The sequence below is a fragment of the Ceratotherium simum genome, chromosome X (assembly GCF_057802395.1).
Source record: "Ceratotherium simum simum isolate JZ-2026a chromosome X, ASM5780239v1, whole genome shotgun sequence".
In the NCBI taxonomy this organism is placed as follows: Eukaryota; Metazoa; Chordata; class Mammalia; order Perissodactyla; family Rhinocerotidae; genus Ceratotherium; species Ceratotherium simum.
Window position 1 is genome coordinate 116,028,513 of NC_141940.1, and position 27,560 is coordinate 116,056,072.

A 27,560-nucleotide genomic window follows, 5' to 3' on the forward strand; every position below is an offset into this window, starting at 1 on the left:
TCCAGTGCTACAAATACAGGATCATAAAAAGATCCAGCTCTACTATTTTTCCTCTGACCAAGGCACATCTGTTTTGTGTTATCAATCAGTACTAGGGTGAAAAGGTAGAGAATCAGACCCTGCCAGTAAGAAAAGCCATTTTATCTTTCTATACCTCTTCTTCCTTACGTGTAAAAAGGGGGGTGCGGATGCCATGCCCCTCTTCTACCAAAAACTTAGGAGGATTACCGCAACTGAACCCAAGCCTGACCCTCACCCATTCTGCATCCCCACGACGCTGCTCCCCCTTCCAGCACTCTAGCGCTCACTGAGCAGGAGTGGCTCAAGAGAAAAAAGAAAACACAAGGGCACAGAGAGAGTGTGGACACCAGCCAAGGCTGACAGAGTTTCAATAACCTGGGATAGGAAAGCTGTACAAATATATTTATTATCAAGATGTTTCCACTTGTTATTATTATCAGCTTACTTTTATTGAGTAAAAGGTCTCCTGTGCTTACGCCAGATGGCCAGGAGAGCATCAGGAAATCATTTCTGAAGGATGGTGCTCAGAAATCCAAAACAAGCCAAAAGCTGAACCTCCCGCCATTTGGACAACCCATCATCCAGGCAAAGAGCAGAAAAAATGAAGTGTTTCTTCTTTACTTCAGGTTTCTACCCTGATTGGGTTATAAAAATGACAAAATACAATGATAAATATCACAATCTCAATACCAAATACGTTTTCCAATATTTCACTGAATTTAAAATACAGGCTTTCATTTCATCACCACCTTGTAAGAAGCACAAGTACCCAGGGTCCACCATGACGTGAGAAGCCTAAACCGTGTGGAGAGGCCCTAGAGGATGAGATACCACATGGAGAGAGACTGGCCACAGACACTGAGAAGCCATTCCAAAGAGTGAAGAAGCCATCTCCGAAGTGGAACTTCCAGTCCCAGCTGCCCAATCAACACCATCTAGAGCAGAGATGAACCACCCAGCTGAGACTTTCTGAAATCCCTGACTCACAAAAGTGTGAGAATGGTTACCGTAAGCCACTAAGTTCTGGGGTGGTTTTCAGGCAGCAATATAGAACCCAAACAGTCAGTCATCACCTCTTGCAGGAGCTTTGGTAGCACCAGAGAAGTAACAGTAAGAGTAGAAAATGAACAAGGGTCCTTCCAGCTGGCTCAGACCTCAGAGTCACCCATCCTTAATCCTTAGGCAGAAGTTAGTTACAGTAAGAAGTGATCACCTGACTTCTGGCCAACTCATCCTAACAGGAATCATTAAGGCTCTATGGGCACTAATGGTGAAGGACTACCTCATTCAAGTTAAGGTCTCCCAAGAGCAGGAAGCCTAGAGTAGGACCCTAAAATAACCACTGACTCTTCAGATAAATGACCTCTTGCCTCTAGGAATCCTACTCAACTGTGTGAACCCCAGAGAAATCCTGTTTGGCAGGTACCTACCTAATAATTGGTTATGCAATTTATTAATATGCTAATCTCTCAAGAGCCCCATACTGACAGGCTAGTCCTGGGGTCTCTCTTCCATCTACAGCCCACTTGAACCAGGGAATCTGCAAACAGTCTCAAGGCCTTGTCAAATTTGTCAAGGAAATGAAACAGACACTCAACACCATACAGCAAAGGACTAGGTGGGTCATCTGGGCAATTTTATTATTTGAGTAGTTTTTCATCTACAGTTGTTTCTTCAGATCCAGCAAACTGGGACATGTGGCCATGCCATCTATATTCTACGGTGCTATTAAAATTAGTTCTAACAAATATTCCTAACACAGAAGAATAATTGAGAGTGGGTGAGCCTTCAAAGAACACTGAGGAATGTTACTAAGAATAAGGAGTCCTTTCTACTCTGCAAAGTGTTTTACAGTTTTTTCCCAAAGCACTCTTTGGAAAGAAGTTAGTTTTGTTACGTTCATTTTACAGACCAGGGACTAGGGACACACAAAGACTGCAGTGAGAAACTGCCTTTATGAACTCTGGGCCCCTAACACTGCTAGAATTTATTCTAATTTATATGTATCTATACCTACCAAGCCATGTACAAAAGCATGGATGATCTGAATGACTATACCCAACTGGTAGACAGCCAATATGGAAAAGATAAGAGGCAATTTATACTCTGTTCTGCCAGGAATAATTTCACCTCTCCTTACCCTTATCCCATCCAAAATACCCCACATTCAAAGGCAGAAATTATCAAACTAATGATTTAGTTTCAGAATAAAACTGCTTCCCTTACCAGGATTTGGAGTTACCATATAGTAATTCATACCAAAATGCAGAAATTGCTCTGCATTATATGGCAAATAATATTTTTATCATATTCCTGATACGGGAGCAAAAGTTGAGTGACCTTATCCAAGATAACACAGCAAGCTAGTGTTTATTCTAAAATATTGTGATGGCATATAAAATGAGGTTATCAGGAGCTGGGAGAGGGGGGAAATGGAGAATTATTGTTTAGCGGGTACAGAGTTTCTGTTTGAGATGATGATGAAAAAGTTCTAGAAATGGACAGTGGTGATGGTTGCACAACACTGCAAATGTACTTAATGACGCTAAACTGTACACTTAAAATGGTTAAAATTGTAAATTTTATGTATATTTTACTACAATAAAAAAAATTTTAAGGGAAAAAAATGCCTGCATGAGGAAATAAAAGTCATGAATAGCTAAATCAACATTTCAACAGTAGAAAATGATTCAAGAAAGAAATTGACTCAAGTTCGGATTTCCTGTTAGGTATATGTTAATCTGAATGGTTCTGAAAGCCTTTTCAATCATAATTTTTCTATCTAAACACTGTTTTAAGAGGCTTCACAGTATTGATCACTCTGATATTTCATATCCAGAAATGCTCCAGACTTAGACAATACTTTAACCAAATGATCAAAATTTAAATCACCAATGAGGGGTAACGAGATATCATGTGCTTCCTGATGCATTCATTACCTGAGGACACGTCGCTTATGCAGTGTCCGGGCGAAAATGCATAATCTTAATCTAAACATGAGAAGCCACCAACCAAACCCAAATTTGGCACATTCTACAAAAGTGTCATGAAATGTCATTGTTCAAAATGTCAATGTCACAAAAGACAAAGAAAGGCTTATAGGAACTATTTCAGATCAAAGGAGACTAAAGAGCCATTACAAATAAATTCAATTATGTGATACCGGGCTGGATCCCATATCAGGAAAAAACAAAAGGATTGCTATGAAGAACATTTTGGAGACAACTGACGAAACTGGAATATAAACTGCAGACTAAAGTATCGTTATCAGTATTAAATTTCCTGAATTTAGGGCCCAGCCCCGGGGGCGTAGCGGTTGAGTTTGCGCGTTCCACTTCAGCAGCCCGGGGTTCGCCAGTTCAGATCCTGGGCACAGACCTACCTACCGCTCATCAAGCCATGCTGAGGTGGCATCCCACATAGGAGAACTAGAAGGACCTACAACTAGGATATACAACTACGTACCACTCGGGCTTTGGGAAGAAAAAAGAAAAAGAGGAAGACTGGCAACAGATGTTAGCTCAGGGCCAAACTTCCTCCAAAAAAAAAAAATTCCTGAATTTAAATAACTGTATGTGCTTATGTACAGTTTTCAAATTTAATACTTCACTGGAAAACTGTTGAAAACAGTACCTTGACTAGATACTATAAAGCTAAAGAAAAAAGAACTGTTCATAAATGCTGTAATCTAGTTAGTGCAAGTACTCCTCACATGGGTATGGGTTAGCAATTCTGAAACTACTTTATGTGTATACTAGAATTAAATAAATAGATAAAAATATATAAGTTTAAACTATTAAGGCATAAAATAGCAAGATGTATGCAACCTAATCTCAAATGGTTTAGTAGAGATAGATGATAAGCGGATGGATGGATAGATAGATAGACAGATATAAAATACATATACAGAGAAGGAGAAAGAAAATAAGGCAAATATAGCAAATGTTAAGTAAATCTAGGTCAAGAGTACACAGGATTTCTTGGTACTATTCTTGCAACTTTTCTGTCAGTTTGAAATTACTTCAAAATAAAAAGTTTAGCCTGAGTCCTTAAATCACTACATGGCAGAAAACCACCTACACTACCAGAAATACCCACACTGGGAAGGAAAGCTTCTGTTGTGTAAGCCCCTGAAAGTTGGGGTACACAACTGCTAGTGTTACACTAACCAATACGATAGGACTTAAACGTAATTGATCTTTGCTTCTTGTAGGGCACAGCTCTATTTTACTTAATCAAATATTTATCAAAAATACTCTAGGAAATTATATGTAATGAAATGGATATGGATCCACCAATGAACACTAAATTTTAATGGGCAAAAGTTTGAGGAAAAATAGGATATTTGCATAGTCTCAAAGTATCTCCCCCAAGATACTTTACAAGGGGAAAGATAGCCTGCAGACACCAACTTAAGGGATCAAGGTAAATGTCACCAGTAATAAGACATATCAACATCATGAACTCCATGATACAACCCACTGAAAAGGATGCATCATCATTTTTCTAGTAATCGTGCCAAACATGCACAAACTTACTCAAATCATAACAGTAAACAAACCCAAAATGAGGCACATTCTACAAAATAACTGATCAACAGTCTTCAAAAGTGTCATGAAAGACAAGATTAAGAAACTGTTACAGACTAGACGAGCCTGAGGAGAAACAACTAAAGGCAATAGGTTATTCTGTATAGTACCTTGGAACAGAAATAGACCACCAGTGGAAAATCTGATGAAATTTAAATAAGGTCTGTAGTTTAGTTAATAATATTGTACCAATGTTAATTTTCTGTTCTTGATCATTGCACTATGATTATGTAAGATGTTAACATTAAGGGAGCAGGGTGAGGAATATAAAAGAACTCTCTGTTCTATTTTTGCAACGTTTCTAAAAGTCATTTTCCATAAATTCATCTCTTGAGTGATTGAATATTCCTACTGGATTGAACATACATGTTAACCTCCACTCCCACTCAAAACTCCACTAGAACAATAATACACAGCTTTTTTAAAAAAAAGGCTTAAACATACAAGAACAAGAGAAAGGGAAAGAACAAAATTATGGTTGCTAGAAAACAGATGGACATATAGTGACTGCAGGAAGTGGAAACCAAGAAGGTCAATTCATACGACAGACTCTGGGAAATGACCCAACTCCCTCTGAGGTGTAAATAGAGCTAGAAGCAGGAGGATAACAGCATTTCAAACCTAAGACACCATTATTTTAGGTAGCACTAAGAAAATACTGCCAAATAAGATATGACATAATACTTTACCACTTAGCATTTATCTTAGGCTTATTTAAACGAGCTCTTTTAGACTTAGATTTTTCATTTATCATTCATATATACATAAAAAGGAAAATAAGCAAATTAATCGTTCAGGGTTTTCCTAAAACTTCTTCACATTCAGAATTTGACTTTTTGTTAATCTTTTTGACTAAGAGTGGCCAATGTCCATATTTTTCTGCAGTGTTGTTCTCAGTGCCATCAACAGCATTCAGTGATGCAGCATTTCTTAAAAAAATCCATAAAAAGAAACTGGCACCATTAGTACTCAGCTTTGAAATTATGTAAAGCTAGACTATTTTTGACTGCTGCCTTGAGTTTGCTGCTAAACACTGGGGGAGCATCCAATTTACCACCTCTCTCACTACCCCCACCTCTCACCCATTTGGTTCCTAAGAATCAACAATGCTTCACTCTAGACTCCAGTATCCTTTCCTAAGCCACTAACACTGAGCCTGCAAGCTTTGATGCAATGTAAGATACAATCAATTGTGAAATGTCCTGATTTTAAGTATTGGCGGGGGGGGGGCAGGTGGGAGGTGTGCCTCAAAAATAAATAAAATAAATCAAGGCAGTGTAGTACTGGCATGATAGAAATATAGATCAATGCAACAGAATGGACAGTCAGAACATAAACCCTTATATTTATCATCAATTGATCTTGGACAAGGGTTCCAAAACCATTCAATGGGAAAAGAATGATGCTAGGACAACTTTACAACAAATAATACTAGGACAACTGGATATCCATATATAAAAGAATGGAGTTGAACCCCAACCTCACACCATATATAAAAATTAACTCAAAATGGATCAAAGACCTAAATATAAAAGCTAAAACTATAAAACTCTTAGAAGAAAACACAGGAGTAAATCTTCGTGATCTTGGATTAGGCAATGGTTTCTTAAATATGACACCAAAACATAAGTCACAAAAGCAAAAAATAAATAAATTACCTCATCAAAATTAAAAATTTTATGCTTCAAAGGACACCATCAAGAAAGTAAAAGGACAACTCATAGAATGAGAAAATTTTTGCAAGTCACTTATATGATAGGGTATTTGTATCTAGACTATAAGGAACTCTTAGAACTCAATATTTTATAAAGACAAATAATCCAGTTTAAAAATGGGCAAAGGATCTAAATAGACATTTCCCAAAAGAAGATACACAAATGGCCAATAAGCACATGATATCATCAACATCGTTAGTCATCAGGGGAATGCAAATTAAAACCACAATAAAATACCATTCTCACCCACCAGCATGGCTATAATTAAAAAGACAGACAATAACAAACGTTGGCAAGGATGTGAGAAATTGGAATCCTCATATATTGGTGGTAGGAATGTAAAATGGTGCAGTAGCTTTGGAAGAGTCTGGCAGTTCCTCAAAAGGTTGAACACAGAGTTACTGTGTGACCTAGCAATTCCACTCCTAGGTAATTAACCAAGAGAAATGAAAACATATATCCACACAAAAACTTGTACACAAGTTCATAGCAGTATTACTGATAACAGCCAAAAAGCAGAAATAACCTAAATGTCCATCAACTGATGAATGGATAAATAAAATGTGGTATATCCATACAACAGAATATTATTGGGCTATAAAAAGTACTGATACATGCTACAACATGGATGAATGCTGAAAACATTATGCTGTGAAAAAAGCAAGTCACAAATGACAAGTCACATATTGTACTATTTCATTTATATGAAATGTCCATAATAGGCAAATCCACACAGATAGAAAGAAGAGCTGTGGTTGCCTAGAGATAGTGGGATTGGGGGGACTGCTAGTGGGTACAGGGTTTCTTTTTGGGGTGATGAAAATATTCTGGAAATAGCGAATATACTAAAAACTGAATTGTACACTTTAAATGGGTTAGTATGGTACATGAATTATATCTCAATAAAGCTGTTATTTAAAAAGTAGGTACACAAGAGATAAAGGAGAAAACATATTTTTTTAAATTGCATGAATGTTCCAAATTTGATTATGTTGAGCATATTAAATCCAACAGGATGAATGCAGAAGATGTAATCTTTATCATATACAGGATTTATTAAATTAAAATAGCACAACAGTACAGGCATCTTAGTTAGGCTTATTAAAGTATCAATCTGGGGCCAGCCCCGTAGCGTAGTGGTTGAGTGTGCGCGCTCCGCTGCTGGCGGCCCGGTTCAGATCCCGGGCTCGCACTGATGCACCACTTGTCAGGCCATGCTGTGGCGGCATCCCATATAAAGTGGAATAAGATGGGCACGGATGTTAGCCTAGGGCCAGTCTTCCTCAGCAAAAAAAAAAAAAAAAAGGAGGAGGAGGATTGGCATGGATGTTAGCTCAGGGCTGATCTTCCTCACAAAATAAATAAATAAATAAATAAAGTATCAATCTTTATATGTTGGCTGAAAGCCCAAAAGTAGAAAGCAATATAGTTAGAAATAAAGAGCCAGGAGAATTATAACTACTGACCTAGCAAATGAAACACATTAACTAGTAAAATGATAAAATTCATTACTCTCCCTCATTTAGGAAGAGTTACGAATATCTGTTATGATAAAAACCAGTATGGGTATAAAAAGAGAACTGAAATCAAATATATTTGAGATATGCCATAGTATGTGAAACTAAGCTTGTGAAAACAGTAACATTTAGCGGGAGAGAGGAAAATATACTACACACCAAAAGAGAATTCAAATATGTATGAACCTGTACATAAATCCAATCTGCTTTTATTATTCAGTACAATCTCCCATTCTAGATGTAGAAGAATATAGAGTAGGGGTTGGCCAACTTTCTGTAAATACTTTCAGTTCTGTGGGCTATACCGTCTCTGTTACAACTACTCACCTCAGCCACTATAGCGTGAAAGCAATCAATACATAAACACATGAGTATGTCTGTGTGCTAATAAAACTTTATTTATAGGAACGGAAATATGAATTTCATAATTTTCACACGTCACGAAATATTTTTTTTATTTTTTTCCCAACCATTTAAAAAATGCAAAAACCATTCTTAGCTCATAGGCCATACAAAAAATAATAGGCAACAGGAAGGATTTGGCCCACAGGCTGTATTTTGCCATCCCCTGATAGAAGAATGCTTTCGTATCAGAAACACTTCAACATACTGATAAGCAAGAAGGAGCAACCAAGTCTTACACTGCACAGCAATACTTACCAGAAACAGAAAGGCATGCTAATAACTATGCCTCATCTGGAAAACAGTGACAAAAACCACTGAGAATGTTAATGGGAATTAAGTGAGTTAACACACAAAAAAGTTCTAAGAGTAGTATTGGATACCCAGCAAGCCACTCAATAACTATTTCCAATATTATTAGCAGAAAGATATTCATTCTGACTCCAAGACAAAAGACAGAGGCAGTGATTCCATTTCTGCAGTAGTACAATGCATATTAGAATTAAAGCGATTACCTCTAGGTCAAAAATTCCCAGCCATGGTATTTTCTCAAGAGAGTCTAAAATTCTCAAAACTAGAGTAAACTTTATTTCAGCACTAAGAAAGCTGTTATTTACACGTAAGACAAATTTCTAGAAGAAAGGTGAGAGGACGACAAAATGTTTCAGAGTTACTGCTCTAAGAAACTGCCCAGGGGCCGGCCGGGTGGCACAGCGATTAAGTGTGTGCGCTCAGCTGCGGCGGCCTGGGGTTCGCCAGTTTGGATCCCGGGCGTGCACCGACGCGCTGCTTGTCGAGCCATGCTGTGGCGGCATCCCATATAAAGTGGAGGAAGACGGGCATGGATGTTAGCCCAGGGCCAATCTTCCTCAACAAAAAGAGGGGGATTGGCAGATGTTAGCTCAGGGCTGGTCTTCCTCACAAAAAAAAAGAAAGAAAGAAACTGCCCAATGGATTTTTCAGAGGAAAAATTAAGATTAGGTTCAGATTCCATCCTTGGCTCCACATGTGAGACCAATGCTAAAACCAGCAGTGGGAAGTGACTTTTGCCAAGGATCTGTTCCATTTAAGAACCTACAAAAAGTCAGTATTTGCTAAACAGCTCAGAGCTCATCTATTCCACCTGACCACTTGCTACTTCCTGGTTTATAAGTACAAGGCACTTAGGCAGAACCATTTAGTCAGAAGTGAAACTCTATTTGCAGATGACATGATTGTATATATAGAAAACCCTAAAGAATCTGTTGGAAAACTATTAGAAACAATCAACAACTACAGCAAAGTTGCAGGGTACAAAATAAATCTACAAAAATCAGTTGCATTTCTATATGCTAATAATGAACTAACAGAAAGAGAGCTCAAAAAGAGAATACCATTTACAATTGCATCAAAAAGAATAAAATACCTAGGAATAAATCTTACCAAGGAGGTTAAGGACCTATACAATGAGAACTACAAGACATTATTGAAAGAAATCCATGATGACATAAAGAAATGGAAAGATATCCCATGCACGTGGATTGGAAGAATAAACATGGTTAAAATGTCTATATTACCTAAAGCAATCTACAGATTCAATGCAATCCCAATCAGAATCCCAATGACATTCTTCACAGAAATAGAAAAAAGAATACTAAAATTTATATGGGGCAACAAAAGACCCCGAATAGCTAAAGAAATCCTAAAGAAAAAGAACAAAGCAGGAGGCATCACAATCCCTGACTTCAAAACATACTACAAAGCAATAGTAATCAAAACAGCATGGTACTGGTACAAAAACAGACACACAGATCAATGGAACAGAATTGAAAGCCCAGAAATAAAACCACACATATACGGACAGCTAATTTTCGACAAAGGTGCTGAGAACATGCAATGGAGAAAGGAAAGTCTCTTCAATAAATGGTGTTGGGAAAACTGGACAGCCACATGCAAAAGAATGAAAGTGGACCATGTGCTATTGCCATTCACAAAAATTAACTCAAAATGGATCAAAGACCTGAAGGTGAGACCTGAAACTATAAAACTCATAGAAGAAAATATAGGCAAAACACTATTTGACATTGGTTTTAAAGGAATCTTTTCGGGCCGGCCCCGTGGCTTAGTGGTTAAGTGCGTGCACTCTGCCGCTGGCGGCCCGGGTTCAGATCCTGGGCGCGCACCGACGCACCGCTTCTCCGGCCATGCTGGGGCCGCATCCCACATGCAGCAACTAGAGGGATGTGCAGCTGTGACATACAACAATCTACTGGGGCTTTGGGGGGAAAAAATAAATTAAACAAAATAAAAATAAATAAAAAAAATAAATAAAGGAATCTTTTCGGATGACATGCCTACCCAGACTAGGGAAACTAAAGAAAAAATAAATAAACAAGTGGGACTTTATCAGATTAAAGAGCTTTTATAAGACAAATGAAACCAGAATCAAAATGAACAGACAACCAACCAGCTGGGAGAGAATATTTGCAAAACATACATCTGACAAGGGGTTGATCTCCATAATATATAAAGAACTCACACAATTGAACAACAAAAAAACAAACAACCCGATCAAAAAATGGGCAGAGGAAATGAACAGACACTTCTCCAAGGAAGATATACAGATGGCCAATAGGCACATGAAAAGATGCTCAACATCACTAATCATCAGGGAAATGCAAATCAAAACAACACTAAGATACCACCTCACGCCCGTTAGAATGGCTATAGTCACCAAGACAAAAAACAACAAATGTTGGAGAGGATGTGGAGAAACAGGAACCCTCATACACAGCTGGTGGGAATGCAAATTGGTGCAGCCTCTATGGAAAACGGTATGGAGATTCCTCAAAGAATTAAAAATAGAGATGCCCTATGATCCAGCCATCCCACTACTGGGAATCTAGCCAACGAACCTGAAAACAACAATCCAAAGAGGCTTATGCACCCCTTTGTTCATTGCAGCATTATTCACCATAGCCAAGAAGTGGAAGCAACCTAAGTGTCCCTCGACTGACGACTGGATTAGGAAAATGTGGTATATATATACAATGGAATACTACTCAGCCATAAAAAAAGACAAAATCGTCCCATTTGCAACAACATGGATGGGCCTGGAGTGTATTATGTTAAGTGAAATAAGCCAGAAAGAGAAAGATAAACACTGCATGATCGCACTCATATGTGGAATAGAAACCAACACATGGACAGAGAAAACTGTATTGTGGTTACCAGGGGCAGTGGGGGTGGGGGGTGGGCACAAGGGGGGAAGGGAGTCATATATATGGTGATGGACAAACAAAAATGTACAACCCAAAATTTCACAATGTTAGAAACCATTAAAACATCAATTAAAAAAAAAAGAATAAGAGAATTATATCACTTGCCCCCCACCCAATCTTGTGTTGTACACCCTGTGACACCAACAGAAAGAGTAAAGAAACCATTTACTCATCACCATGAGAGCTGGCTTCAATCATATCTGCGTGACCTGCAAAGGAAGGTTTATAATTCATAATTAAACAGAGCACCACTACCTTCCTTTTTCAGATAAAATTACATTTTGAGAGAGAAAAGCAAATCAATACTCATTTTGATTTCACAACTTTACACAATGGAATGCTGATAAAGCACCCTGCTATACATTGACCCAACCACCTGTCACCAACATCACCCTCAAACACAAAGGGCTATTTTTATGTAGTACACTATGGAGATAGATAATATCCCATTGCCATGGCAACAAGTTTTCCAGAAGATATGTTGGCCTATGAAGAATGCAAAAGAGAACAAAGCTATTTCTTTGCATTTGCCTTTACTTTACAGTATATGAGGAGGATTCTAAGTTTTTTTAAGGCCTCGGGTTGCTCAATAGGGCCTTAGTGAGTTGGAGTAATGTACAAAGAAATCCTGAGTAGACACACACAGCTATTTTTGGATGAGAAAAAATCCCTACAGGAATCCTATCCTTCAGGGAAAGAAAAAAGCCAAAATAAGGCTAGGTCATACCCCCAAACGTCACGATACGCTTTCTACTCCCCTGAACTAACTCATCTCTGGTCCTAGGGCAACCTTTCCCACCACACGCAGCTACTCCTAGCAGTATCTCCAAGAGCACCACTCCACTGCTCTATCCTTCCCAGTACCCTGAACAAGAACAAACACTGCAACCCATGGAAATGCCCGCACTCTGATCAAAAGCGCACACACGCACATACACCCCATATCCGAATGCAAACAGACAACCCCACAGTCCTCAAGGCTTCCCTGGAGAAGTAGAGAAAAAGCAGCTCAGATGGACCAATTACTCCTGTCCCTCCTGGAGGTCTTACACTCAAGCCCTGCTTAGCACAAATGGACTGCTCTTGCTCCCCATACCAGCCATGTCCCATTCTCCCTAGGATCCAGGGCAGTGGTTCCCAGTCCAGCCTGTAGCCTGTGCTGGCTCTTCCTACACTTGTCCCCCAGAGCCACTCCCAGCCCTTCTTCATCCACTCTGCCCAGGATGCTGGCCTCTATAAGCTTCAACACCCTGGCTCCCCTGCCTCTGGCTTACAGTTGGGTGAAGACAATGAGAAGCACTGCAGCAGATCAGACAGCAGGAGACAGTGGTTATTTGTCCTTCAGCCCACCAGCCCCACCCTGGCCGCAGTTCTGGCAAAGGCTGAGTTCTTCCAAACTACTGTTCCTTTAGGGGAACCACCTTTCCAGCAGCAACATTCCCTCTCCTGGCTCCTTCACATCTAGGGACAGCAACGTCTTCCTGCTGCTAGTCTCTCCATGCCTCAACGTTCCTGTTCTCAGTAAAACCCTCTGAGCATGCCATTTCCTGTGGGACCCTGAATGATACATAGCCTTACCCCAATTTCTGATGGCTTCCTTCACTTCAAAGTTTGATCAGCCTTGACCCTAGACTGTCCCATGTTCTGCTTCACCATACCACAGAAGCTCCTCAGAAATGGTCCAAAACCCTTACTCAGACACACACCCATGGAATCATCCTTTAAGCAAGACTTCCAATATTTACACAGAATTGCTATGAAAGCAATAGCCTCTCCATCGAGACATCATCAGGAAACCTCCCTTTCTTTTTTAAGTCTGTCTCCTCGACAAAGACTGAATTGCAACCCAAATAATTATGAAAGGTACTGCCAGAAGTCACTTACCTATGTGACCTTGGGCAAGTTACTGAACCTCTGCACCTCCATTCTATTTTCTTCAAACTGGAGATGATAATACCTATCTCATGGTTTGGTTGTGAGAACTAAATGAGATGAGCATTCTACAAGTTATAGGACAAGACCAACTACATGGTAATCAGTAAATAAATGCTAGCTGCTACTATGATTGTTATCATATACCTACAATCAGAATAGATTTTCTCCCAGGGGACATTTGGCAACGTCTGGAAACATTTTTGGTTGTAACATCTGGGGGAGGGACAGATACTGGCACTTAATAGGTTGAGGCCAAGGATGCTGCTAGACATCCTAAAGGCAAAGGACAGCACCCAGAGCAAAGAATGATTCGGCCCAAAGTGTCACTAGTACCAAGGTAGAGAAACCTTGATCTAGAACAATGAATAAATTAAAAGAATCTAAAACATCCACATGCTAAATTTCACGCGCTTCACTTACTTCCATTGCCATCTCTCAGTAATAGGACTATAAAGGTACCAGAGTGTATGCAAAGGAGAGGAGTTAAAACATTTAAAAATAATTTTAAAGAGATCCTAAAGAAAAAAAAAACTCAAAAAGCAAGCACACCAAACATCTCCAGGGGCAAAAAGCTATTCATGTATAATCATCTGTTTTTCACAAGGCTCACCCTGAACTAAGGGAGAAACAAAGAGATTACTGTATTAAATATGTTCTTTTGAAGGCATCAAGGACAAACATTACACATTTAAGAAAGCCTGCTTTAAAAAAAAAAGAATTCTTTTTTTGTGTGTGTGTGAGGAAGATCAGCCCTGAGCTAACATCCATGCCAATCCTCCTCTTTTGCTAAGGAAGACCGGCCCTGAGCTAACATCTATTGCCAATCCTCCTCCTTTTTTTTTTCCCCCTTTTTCTCCCCAAAGCCCCAGCAAATAGTTGTATGTCATAGTTGTACATCCTTCTAGTTGCTGTATGTGGGACGCCACCTCAGCATGGCCGGACAAGTGGTGCCTTGGTGCACGCCCGGGATCCGAACCCGGGCTGCCAGTAGCGGAGCGCACGCACTTAACCGCTGAGCCACGGGGCTGGGCCCCCCCCCAAAAAAGAATTCTTAATTGCTGGCATTTATGGGATTTACTTCAATTAGTCAGGAAATTAACACAGGTGAACCACTTAATTACTCTCAGGAGGCTGAACAAACCAATGGCAAAGTGTCAGAAATGAATTAAGTCAAAGCAAACATTTACTATTAGCCTAATGTTAACAGCCTCTCCTGGTCCTGAATTAAATTATGAAGATAGCCGGGTTTCTCCAGTCTGTTAAAATCACCTTTTCCTTCAAGTCCATGTTCTAGCCAGTCTCTGAAGTAGAGATAATAGTGGTAAATAAAACAGGCCCAGCAGCCAGCTGGCACGTGCTCCAGAGGGGCTCTCTGGAGTGAAGTGGAGTTGAGAAGGCCAGATAGAAAGGTCAGGAGCAGACAAAGCTCAGAGCCAGGACTGCAGGGATGGCAGGGTGAGGTCCTGGCGGAAGCAGCTGAGCATTCATTCACTCTGGGCTTCCTTCCCCCTTGCAGGACTGAGGATGGACTGGAGGGGGAGGGACCGCAGTGCCTTATGGAGTCTCATCCCTGACCCGGACTTGCCTGCAGTGCTGCTGCCATTCTGACTTTGGAAATAATGAACTACAAAGAACTGAAATGTCTAGTCCTGACACCTCACAACTCTTCAGAGCAGGGCTTCTTAACCATTTTTGTGCTGTGGCCTCGTTTGGCAGTCTGCATAGACCTCTGCTCAGAATAATGTTTTTAAATGCGTAAAATTAAACACAAAATACATAGGATTATAAACAAAATATATTGAAATACAGCTATCAAAATATTACAAAACAAGTTTGTGGTAGTAATACATGTGTTTCTTTATTAACACAATGAATAATATCAGCCAGTGCATCTAAATTATTGTAAATTATCATTGAAATACCTGCAACAATTGTAATATGATAAAAAAAATCCTATTTCTACAAGTGATAGTCACAGGTACTGCTAATATGACTGTCGCTTGTTGCCTACATGCATAATAGAAGGAAATGCTCGAGTTTCAGTTAGGAGTTAGTAACAATAAAGATGTATTTTTTTTCTACATCTAAATTTACAGACCCCTGAAATGGACCCAGATTAAAACAGCCTGCTTTAGAGTATTCTGTGCAGGAGTGGGCATGCAGGGCATTCACATCTGCTTTTCCACTTTTTTTTCCTGCCTCCTACTAGTTGAAAAGAAAAACAAATTGCCTAAAGATTAAAACTGAAAATAATACCTAAGAAGATATACATTTGCCGGTTCTACTTGCCGGCATAAGAAGATGAATTATGCATGAAAATGTTTTTTAAAAAGGTAAAGAAATTTGAAATGAGTGATTGAGCAAAGACATATATATATTCTGGCCCCAAAAAGCTAAACAAAATAATTTTCTGCTTCAGAAAACTGGAAGGCAAGTGTGGTGGAAAGATCCTAAGGTGACCCCTCCCCTATAATTCTCACTTCCTGGTATCTGTGCTTTTGTATAATCTTCCCTTGAGTGCAGACAGAAACCGTGACTTGCTTCTAATCAATAGAACATAGCAAAGGTGATGGGGATGTCACTCATCTAAGCTGACTGGAGAGAGAGAATCTCCTGCTGGCCTTAAAAAAGCAAACAGCCATGTCATGAACTGCCTATGGAGAGGGCCATTTGGCAGGGAACTGCGGGTGGCCTCTAGGTGCTGAGGGCTTCAGTCCTAAAATCACAAGGAACTGAATTCTACCAACAACCCCGTGAGCTTGGAAGAGGTCCTCGTGTTCCAGAAAGGAATGCCGCCCAGCCAAGGCCTTGATTTCAGCCTTGTAAAACGCCAAGCTGAGGACCCAGTTAAGCTATGTCGGAACTCCTGCCCCATAGAAACAATGAGATCATAAATATGCGATGTTTTAAGCTGCAACTTAAATTTGTGGAAATTCATTATAGAACAACAGATAATGAATGCAGTTACCAACAGAGGGGGTGACCAACCATCCCAGTTTGCCTGGGACTGTCCTGGTTTGAAAACTGAAAGTCCCATGCCCCAGGAAACCCCTTAGTCCTGAGCAACCCAGGTTGGTTGCTTGCTGCTATGATCTGAATGCGTTTGTCCCTCTAAAACTCATATGCTGAAATCCTAATGCCCAATGTGAGGGGATTAGAATGTGGGGCCTTTGGGAAGTGCTTAGGCCATGAGGGTGGAGCCCTCATAAATGGGATTAGTGCCTTATAAAAGAGACCCCAGAGAGCTCCCTAGCCCATTCCACCATGTGAGTACACAGCAAGAAGGCACCAGCTATGAACCAGGAAGGGGGCCCTCACCAGCCCCTGAAGCTGCCAGTACCTTGATCTTGGACTTCTAGCCTCCAGAACTGTGAGCAATAATTCCTGTTATCTATAAGCCACCCAGTCTGCAGTATTTTGTTGTAGCAGCCCAAAAGGACTAAGACAGTTGCCCACCAATAGACATGTACTGAAAAACAGAATGATATAAATACAAAATACTAGGCACTTGTCTTTAGAAAACAAATAGAAAGTTTGAAAAAACCTGGAAAGGAACCAAACCCTCTTTAAAAAGTTCCCAATAATTAGCGAAACAACTCAAGACTTCCTCAAAACCAATTTTCCATGCTCTCAAAGTAGGGCAGTCCCTGGTTATGAGTGTGAAACTAGGACAATGTTCAAATCCATCTTGTATTTCTAATCTTCACTTTGTTACTTTTTCAGTCTCCCTATTGGTTTCCCCAGTTATTCTAAATCAGTTCTCAAACATCATTACCTTAAAGATTGCCAGTGGCCTGATCATGTGGAACCATCATTCAGTCTTGCCATTTGACCATAGGCCATGGATACCTTTTCTGCCCATATTAAACCCATGTTCCCATCTCCTCTGACCACCCCCAGGTTCCTTCATTAAAGATAAACCCTATGAATCATATGATGTCTGAGACTTGCTTCAGGATAATAGAGGGGGAAGGGAACAAAGGTGAGAATGCAGATGGAAAGGAACTGACCATGTATTGATGGCTGTTGAGCCTAGGTGGCAAGTGCAGAGAAGTTTAATGTACTATTCTATCTACTTGTTTGTTTGAGATTTTCCATTTAAAAAAAGATGAGAAAACAGCAAGCCTATGAAAACCTAATCAATTAGCTCAAAGGTCCTCTAACACTCTCAAGAACACCAGTGTGCATTTTGCTACATATTAAGGCATTTTTAACATTTGTACATGTTTAGAACAGTCCTCCAGTCATGTGACATTCTATACAAATAAAGAAAAATGCCACCTACTTTCCTTAGGCATAAAGGTCTCTACAGCACCATAATGATGAGTCATTGTAAGAGTAGGTAATGAAGATTTTTACATAATGAACTAAGGAAACATAAATGAACAGAGCTACATGTGTCAACAAGGATGAATCTCAAAAACATCACAATGAGAGGAAAAGCAAGTTGCAGAAGGCTACACAGAGTACGAAACTCCTCATTTTAGGTTGAAAAGCCATACAAAACAATACATGGTTTTAGTAACATATATATACACACACATATATATACACATACAATATACATATCCATACAATATATATACACATATAATAAAAGTGTAAAAAAAATTTCCAATCATGCACTCCAAATTCAGGACAGTGGTAACCTCTGGGGTGGGGAAGGAAGAGAATGAGACCAGAGAAGGGGTCAGAGGAAACTTGCACACTAGCTGGTCCGTTTTACTTCCTATGCTGAGTGGTGGGTACACAGTTGTTTGCTGGGTAATCCTCTAGGTTTTGCAAATCTGAAATATTTTTTTATAAGACTAAATAAGTAACTATTATGCAAATATTCTCCTTTTAATCAGACAATGGTTTGGCTCCAGAACTTCCTATGTCTGCTGGCATTCATTTTCTTTTACAAAAAAGAACGCTATCTATCTCAAATAGCATATTTTCCTAGTTAATGTTTTAGTATGCTGGGCTCTATCTCTGTAAAGTATATGTTACAAGGGATAGGATATAAAGATGCAAAAATAGAAAACTGTTTCATTTGCATTTTTTAAAAATAGTTCTGGCTAATAATCTACAACAGGAAAGAGTTCACAAAGATTTTGTCTTTTGCCTATAGTTTTCTTTAATGATTAAACAGTTGCTTCAAAGAATTACAAGAAAACCTTTAAATATGACTTCTTCCCAAAGGTGAGGCTGTGCACAGGAATTTTTAAAACATCTCCTACTTCTCACAGCTTTGTTTTACTTCTTTACCTCAATCAAAGCTGCTTAAACAATCACACATTACTCATTGGCTTTTCTCCCATTCAGTGATTTCCCCTGATAATACAGACTCAACAGTGCTTTATAACTATTCCCCTTAACGTCCGACTATCAAGTCGGACAGAGAAAGACAAATACCATATGATCTCACTTATATGCAGAATCTAAAAAACAAACAAAAAAATCCCAAATTCATAGATGATACAGAGAACAGATTGGTGGTTGCCAGAGGTGAAAGGGGAGAACTGGTGAAGGTGGTGAAAAGGTACAAACTCCCAGTTATAAAATAAATAAGTCCGGGGGATATAATGTACAGCATGGTGACTATAGTTAATAACACTGTATTGCATACTTGAAAGTTGCTAAGAGGGTAAATCGTAAAAGTTCTCATCACAAGAAAAAAAATTTGTAACTGTGTGTGAATGTCAACTAGACTTATTGTGGTGATCAGTCTGTAATATAGACAAATATCGAATCATTATGTTGTACACCTGAAACTAATATACTGTTATATGTCAATTATATCTCAAAAAGACATTATTTCAAAACAAAAGAGTTAACAATCATAAAAATGTAAACTAATTAAAATGAATACTTGAAATATGCACAGAATTCCCAGAGACTAAAGACACTATCCTAAAAAACATTATAAAGGACTCTATATAGTTTGTTAATTCATTACATCAAACACACAACTTGCCAGTTTAAAGTAGATATTTTATTTTTAGATGTTATATTTGAAATCTTTTCTCACTCAAATTCTAAAGAATAGAAACATTTGCATTGGAATGTAAGCTCCAGGAGGACAGGGAATTGTGTTTGATTCATTGCTGTAACCTCAGCACCTAGAACAGTGCCTGAGGCACAACAGAAACTCAGATACCTCAAATACCTGTCAAACTCAAACCTGCTTCCCACCACATCCTATGCCTTCTAGTAAAATGCTAGCTTTTGAATACCAATGAAATAATTCACAACCTGGGAAACTAATCACTCTAACACTTACAGTTCTTTGTCTTGAAATATTAAACAAAAACTATTTACCTGTTTTTAGATATTCATATTTTCTTTTTCTAATTTAAAAGTGTTTCAGGGGCCGGCCCTGCTGCCTAGTGGTTAAGTTTGGTGTGCTCTGCTTCGGCGGCCCGGGTTTGGTTTCCAGGCGCAGACCTACACCACTTGTCGGCAGCCATGCTATAGCGGCAACCCACATACAAAGTAGAGGAAAATTGGCACAGATGTTAGCTCAGGGAAAATCTTCCTCAAGCAAAAAGAAGATTGGCAACAGATGTTAGCTCAGGGCGACTCTTCCTCAGCAAAAAAAAAAAAAAGTGTTTCATTCTTTTTCTATCTAGTACTAGAATCTTTATCTTAAAATAAATCAGCACATGAAGATAAATACTCTAAAAAGAGACCAAGAGGTCTTTTAAAATTGGCTATTATGATGCATTAAAATATAATTCAAGATAGCAAATAAGCATATGGAAAGATGCTCAACATCATACGTCATGAGGGAATTGCAAATTAAAACAACAATGAGATACCACTACATATCTATTAGAATGGCCAAAATCTAGAACACTGACAAAACCAAACACTGGTGAGGATGTGGAGCAACAGGAACTCTCATTCATTGCTGGGGGATCTGCAAAATGGTACAGCCACTTTGGAAGACAGTTGGGCAGTTTCCTACAAAACTAAACATACTCTTACCATATGATCCAGCAATCACACTCCTTGATATTTACCCAAAGGAGCTGAAAACTTAAGTGCACACGAATGTTTATAGCAACTTTATCTATAATTGCCGAGACTTGAAAGCAACCAAGATGTCCTTCAGTTGGTGTATGGATAAACTATGGTACATGCAGACAACGGAATATTATTCAGCATTAAAAAGAAATGAGCCATCAAGCTATGAAAAGACATGGAGGAATCTTAAATGCATATTACTAAATGAAAGAAGCCAATCTGAAAAGATTACACACTGTATGATTCCAACTATATGACATTCTGAAAAAGGCAAAACTATGGACAGAGCAAAAAGATCAGTGTTTACGAGGGGTTGGGGATAAGAAGAAGGGATGATTAAGTGGAGCACAGAGGATTTTTAGGCAGTGAAAATACTCTGTATGATATTATAATGATGGATACATGTCATTATACATTTGTCCAAACCCACAGAATGTACAACACCAAGAGTGAGCCGTAATGCAAACTATGAACTGTGGGTGATTATGATGTGCCAGTGTAGGTTCATCCATTGTAACAAATGTACCACTCCGATGTTGATCACGGAGGAGGCTGTGCATGTGGGGGGGCCAGAGGGTATATGGGAACTCTCTGTACCTTCCCCTCAATTTTGCTGTGAACCTAAAACTGCTCTGAAAAAATAAAGTCTATTAAAATATATTTGTTGGGGCGGGCCCCGTGGCTTAGCAGTTAAGTGCATGCGCTCCGCTGCTGTCGGCCCGGGTTCGGATCCCGGGCGCGCACCGACACACCGCTTCTCCGGCCATGCTGAGGCCGCGTCCCACGTACAGCAACTAGAAGGATGTGCAGCTATGACATACAACTATCTACTGGGGCTTTGGGGGAAAAATAAATTAATTAATTAAATTTAAAAAAAATAAAATGAAATAAAAATAAAATATATTTGTTGGGGCCGGCCCCATGGCGTAGTGGTTAAGTACGCACGCTCCGCTGCTGGCGGTCCGGGTTCGGATCCCAGGCACGCACCGACGCACCACTTGGTCAGGCCATGCTGTGGCGGCATCCCATATAAAGTAGAGGAAGATGGGCACAGATGTTAGCTCAGGGCCAGTCTTCCTCAGCAAAAAAAAAAAAAAAAAAAGAGGATTGGCATGGATGTTAGCTCAGGGCAGATCTTCCTCTCACACACACACAAAAAATTAATTAATTAATTAATTAAATATATTTGTTAATAAGTAAATAATATACATATATATTTCAACTGAAAAAAAACTCTAAGATAATTCACTTCCATAACAAAGTAACAGGTGTAATGGTTTATTTTTACTCCAAGGAGGAGACAAAATTAAGTATTCTTATAGAACATTTACTCCAGGTAAGATTTTCACCCCTACTGGAACATTAATGGTAACCTTAATTGTATGGTTATTAGGAAGAAAAAAAAAAAAATCTGGCTGTTACCATAGAAACTACCAGGGCTGGTTAGTGCCTCCATGATTTGAGCAGTTATACCTGTTGGGCCACTTAATTCTGAACTTACAGGTTTCTGTTTAACAAGGAAAGGCTAAAAACATCTACGTTTGTTTTCAAGAATGGCTAATACACTCATAGAGTAGTGCAAATCAAGATGAATGGAGCGAGCTAGCACATGCACACACACACATATACACACCCAGACACACCACACCACACCTCACCAAAGTGGCTGGTAAAAATTAGGTGGCTGCCAGCTGCTTGCTTTGTTTGAATCTCTTCTGACTACATTTCCCAGCCCAGCATGACTTGGATGTTAATTTTCACCTGTATGAAGAATACTGGATTATTGCAATGATGTTAGGTTAATGGGGAAGGATCCGTTTTGTTGTGCTGGGCTGAAAAAGGGAGCTTAAAGCTCTGAGAGATTTACTACAAGCCATCTTCTAGGGATGTCCCCTTTTGCCAGCATCTGAAGCAGTCTTTTGCAAGCAGGTTTCACATGCACGTCAAGAATATAATCTCATTCATGCAAAGGCACTGTGCCTTGGGTTCTTCTTAAATCATATATACCTCAAGGGAGCATGGGTTCTAACACCAGGAAAGCCCCCATCTCAACTCCTTAGGAGGAGTCAACCAACATATTCAGATTTAATATGCACACCTTCTCTTCTCACACTCCATGTATTACTGATAACAAAATAAGCCTTAACACATGCCCAGCTGGCACTTACTTGCTGTGTGGCCTCAGTCGCTTATTCTTCTTTCAGTGGAGAAGTAGCAACAGCATTTAATAAATCTATTATGCTTGAGAGTATTGCGAGGGCTTCATGCAATAGCCATGGTTTGTTTTTGAAGACAATGACTTTTTTTCTACCTGGTCCAGTTCAACTGCGCATCAGCACCGGCAGGACTGTCTACATATCAAGGACTTCTTAAGGGAAAAACAGCTAGGCTAAGTTCTGTGACTCCTAATTATATTTTCAGAAATCCTGAATTCTAAAAGGCGCAAGATTACAGAGTGGCTAAAGTTATGCTCACAAACATATAGGCACACGCATGCTCCAGCAGTACAAAACACAGTCTTAAGTGTCTTTTTTAAAAATTACCTACAAACATAATGATATTGCAAGTGAACCCTAAGTACTCCTTTGGAACTAGATTTTAAAATACCACTCTCCACTGTAAATATTCAATTGATGTTAACTTTCATACTGACTACAGCTTTTGAGAAAAGCTTCATTTCACGTTTTGGGCCTGATATTAAGAATCTTATCACCACAAAGTGCTGGTAACATCAAAAGACAAAGTGCTTATCAAGTAGTCTTTCTCCAAGCTCCAAGGAAAACACAAACCAAAAACAGCATCTGCTGTGGATCATCCCCTCCTCCTTTTCCAGGTATGGAGCAGCCAAAAGGAGATAACTATGACACACGTTACTTTCCAGTTCTATTTCAAGAATGAGAAGATAGGAAACTACAGCTGTCCCCCACGGTGGATGTCTGGGGTCCACCTCTCACCCTAAATAGGAAGCTTGGCTTTGCCTTGACAGATGTCCTCTTGCAGCCCTGTGGCCCTGCTCTGCAACTTATTAAGGCTTTCCAGTTTAATACTAATATTCAGAAATACGTTAGTGGGCAGACATATATAGTAGATATTTATATATTACAAGTCTACAGAGCGAATAACATTCAGTCCTTGGCTCCCGGCCCTACAGACACACACGCACACACTCTTCAAGTTCAAATCCCAGCAAGGCACCCGAGCGCCCACCCGGGAGAAGGAAGGGCAGGAGCCCCGAGCAGAGGTTAAACCAGACACCAGCCAAAACAAACACCACTTCCAGAACAAGGCAAACTTTGGGTATGGGCGGCGGCAGGGCCCCAGAAATGGCCGAGGGAGGGAGTGTCAGTCTGTCTCAGGGGAGGAAGACGGGGAGCGCACCCAGCACTGCTAAGCTGCAGAGGAGGCTGCTGTCCCCCGGGGGTCAAGGGCGTCGCCGCATCCCCGGCTGCGAAGCCCCCTCTCTGCGACCTGGCCGAAGGCTCCGGGTCCCTGTGGGCAGCTGTGTCGCCCCACCCCTCCCCCTTGTCCCCAAAGAAATGGTCCCCACAGACTCGCAAGGGCAGAGGGCGCAGCGACCTACCTGGTGCAGCGTCTCGGCGGGCAGCTGCGACGCCCGGAACAGGTCGGCCACGGGGCCCGCGGCTGCGGTGGCCGCGCCAGGGGCGGCCCTGGCGGCCTCAGGGGGCCCGGCCCCGGGGCCCCCGCCTGCGGCGCCGGCGCAGCGCGCGAAGAGCTCAGAGTAGCACTGCTGCTCGCCCTCGCTCAGCAGCAGCGCCGGCCCGGAGCCGCAGCCCCCGCCCGCCGCCGCCTCCATGGGGCCTGCAAGGGGGCCCGGCGGAGCACCGCCCACGGCTGGGGCGCCGCCGCCTTCGCCTCAGCCTCCGCAGCCGCAGCCTCGACCTCGGCCGCCGCCGCCGCCGCCGCCACTACCGCCTCCACGCCCCGCAGCTGTCGCGCGGCCGCTTCCTCCCGGCGCGCGCCGGCCCCGCCCCCGGACTTGAATGTTGTGCCTCCGCCGCGCGGCACATGGAGACAGGCGCGGTGCGAACCAATCGCAGCCCGGGATCGCATCCCGGCCCCGCCCCGCCGCCCGCCACGCCACGCCCCGCCACGCCACGCCCTGTCGGCGCCGCTCCACGCCAGGTAACTAACTCCCGCGCGCTGCCCGCGCAGGAGCTGGTCACCTGCTCTGCCGGCGCAGCCCGGCCGGAGAAGGCGGGAGCCAGCGCCGTTCTGCGCCCATCCTGCGCAGGAGGGGAGTCTTTGGCTCTTCGCCCTGCCTGGGAAGGGCAACATCTAGATCTACCTGGAGGATGGCGCTTTTCAGGGGGCGGGGAAGGCTGTGGTGTTTTCTCCCCAGGACGCTGGATCAGTTGTGGTGCCCACGCACGCCATGCCCTTCCCAGAAAAGGGACGAGGCATGGGAAATTAGACTTCCCTTTTCCATGGCAGTACTGCTTCTGTCCTGAAAAGCTGGAGGACAGAGATCTCCATACGAACGGGGTCCCAGTGCCTCCCTATAGCGTTCAGGGTGATGACGAGGTTAGGCCACTTTCTCAGGCATGGCTCAAACCTGGAGTTGAGCCTCAAAAAGGAATAACATCGGTTAGTGTTAAATACTAGAATAATAGGAGTAAAAAAAGGCCCTGCGAAGAATTGCACATATATATGCATTAAGCCTCACTGGGAAACACCCAAAGGAAAAAAATCAGTCCAGGATTAAGCACTAATGAAAAAATGTGTTTTAGGGGCCGGCCTGGTGGTCTTAGCGGTTAAGTTGGCGCCTTCCGCTTCCGTGGTCTGGGGTTGGCCAGTTCAGATCCTGGGTGTTGACATACTCACCGCTCATCAAGCCTTGCTGAGGCGGCGTCCCACATAGAAGAGCTACAACTGTACAACTATGACACAACTATGTACTGAGGCTTTGGGGAGAAAAAAGAAAAAGAGGAAGATTGGCAACAGATGTTAGCACAGGACCAATCTTCCTGAAAAATATATGTTTTAGAATTTGCTTTAATAAACAGATATATAAAACTTTTACCCCAAATAGTTTTATTTTAATTAAAAACAGAAACAAAAAAACATCTCGAGAAATAGCACTGATGTTAAATATATTTTGGTCAACTAAATAAGGACCAAGGACAGGAAGAGAGAAAAAGAAAAGAATCAGCAGATGGTATAGATGAGGGGGGTGTATAAGAAGAAAAAGGAAAAATAAATTATGTCAATTCATAAATAATGGCCAGAGTAATATTTCCCTTTTGGAATCTGAAGAAATGAAATAGAGAAGAGGATCCACTTAAAAAGCAGGAAGTTCTTATCTCTTCACTAAGATTTCCTTACACCACATTTTGCTTCAGACCTGCCAAGAGAGAATTAAGACAGCAGTAGGCTTGGGGACAAGAGTACAGAAAAGATAGATAAGTTAGGAGCAGCAAAGACTAACTTAGTTGAGGAATTTCCATTTCTAAACCTCACCACCACTACATTTTCCACAACTGTAATACCTTCTCAGGAAAACCGGAAGCCAAGAGATCATGTTTATTCTCTTCCTACCTTTCCAGTTGTAATCAGGCTTCCCTGAGAATGGCTCACCATCCTAACAGAGGTTAGAAAGGAACCCACTTTTCGTGATAAACGGCAAACCCTACTTTCCCCTGTGACTTCTGCAAAAAGAAATGTGAGGTATAATAATCCCTAGCATTCATATAGTTCAAAGCTACATTATCTCATTTAAGCCTCAACGTAACTCACCGAGGTAGGTTGGGAAAACTTTTTTTTTTTTTTTTGCAGGGAATGAGTCTCCCTGAACTAACACCTGTTGCCAATCTTCCTCTTTTTTTCTTCCTCCCCAAAGCCCCAGTGCATGGGTGTATATCCTAGTTGTAAGTCCTTCTAGTTCTTCTATCTGAGCCGCTGCCACAGCATGGCAACTGACAGACAGGCGGTGTGGCTCCACGACTGGGAAATGAACCCAGGCTGCTGAAGCGGTGAGAGCACTGAACCTTAACCACTAGACAGTCAGGGCTGGCTGGGGAAAACATTTTTATCTCTATTTTGCAGATGAGAAAATGGATGCAGAGATGGTGTGATTTGTCCAACTGAATACTACATTCGGAGCTGATCTTCATTACTCAACTCAGTTTAATAAATTTGACATATATTTATCAAGCACCAGATACTGTAGAAATGGTTAGAAAGTCTCACATCTGTGCCTATCAATCCATCAATCAACACTTATTGGTAGAACAGGAAGTATTGACTGTGTCCCTACTAGAGTATTGTGAGGGATTTAAAAAAACATACAAGATGTGTTGCTTTCAAGGGGTCTGCAGCCTCACTGGAAAAGACAAGACTAACACAACAAATAAAAACAAACAATAAAAGACAATATATAGGGCCGGCTCCGTGGCTTAGCGGTTAAGTGTGCGCGCTCTGATGCTGGCGGCCCGGGTTCGGATCCCGGGAGCGCCCCGAGGCACCACTTCTCCATCCAACGTGAGGCCGAGTCCCACGTACAGCAACTAGAAGGATGTGAACCTATGACATACAACTATCTACTGGGGCTTTGGGGGGAAAAAACTGAATGAATAGAATCTTTGAAAAAAAAAAAAAGACAATATATAATTAAGTATTAAATTGTGTACCCCCGGGCTAAGTGCTCTGGGAGTTTAGAGAAGAGAGAAAATCCATGAGCCAGAGCTCAGCCAGGAAGGCTTGATAAAGGGGGCCCCCCAGAGGGATGCTGACAAATGGGTGGGAGTGGGGAGGCAAAAGGACAGAACAGAGAGGGAGGATCACAGGAGGGGGCAGAGCCCCAGAGACTTGGCGCCAAGGAAGTGATGAGTGAGGGACAGCAGGCTGGAGCAGGAGGGAGGGGCAGCCTCTGATGGGCTGTGGGATGCCAGAGAGAAGCTGCTCATGGAAGGACGAGGGGCACAGCCAGAAGTGATCCAACAGCAGTAACGTTTAAACCCAGGACACAGGAGGAAAAACTGGCATTTTTTAAATGCTTTAATATCTAAGGAATGCTAAGTACTGTTCTTTATTTCTACAACAGTTTTTTGAATAGAAAAAATAGTTATTAAACTTCAAAATAAACACAGATAA

General features: G+C 41.2%; 1 protein-coding gene across 6 annotated transcripts in view; it reads right to left on the reverse strand.

Moving 5' to 3' along the window:
• The window catches only part of REPS2 (RALBP1 associated Eps domain containing 2), a 261,022-nt gene that overhangs the window by 183,533 nt on the left and 49,929 nt on the right, over positions 1 to 27,560 (reverse strand). For 5 of the 6 annotated variants that reach the window (XM_014791129.2, XM_087427756.1, XM_087427757.1 and 2 more), the window contains exon 1: positions 24,031 to 24,344. The exons of the other annotated variant lie outside the window; for it this stretch is intronic. In XM_014791129.2, coding sequence (XP_014646615.2) covers positions 24,031 to 24,264 — 234 coding nt within the window. In that variant the 5' untranslated portion in view covers positions 24,265 to 24,344. Of the gene's footprint in view, positions 1 to 24,030; positions 24,345 to 27,560 lie in introns of those variants that run through there. 6 annotated transcript variants of the gene reach the window in all.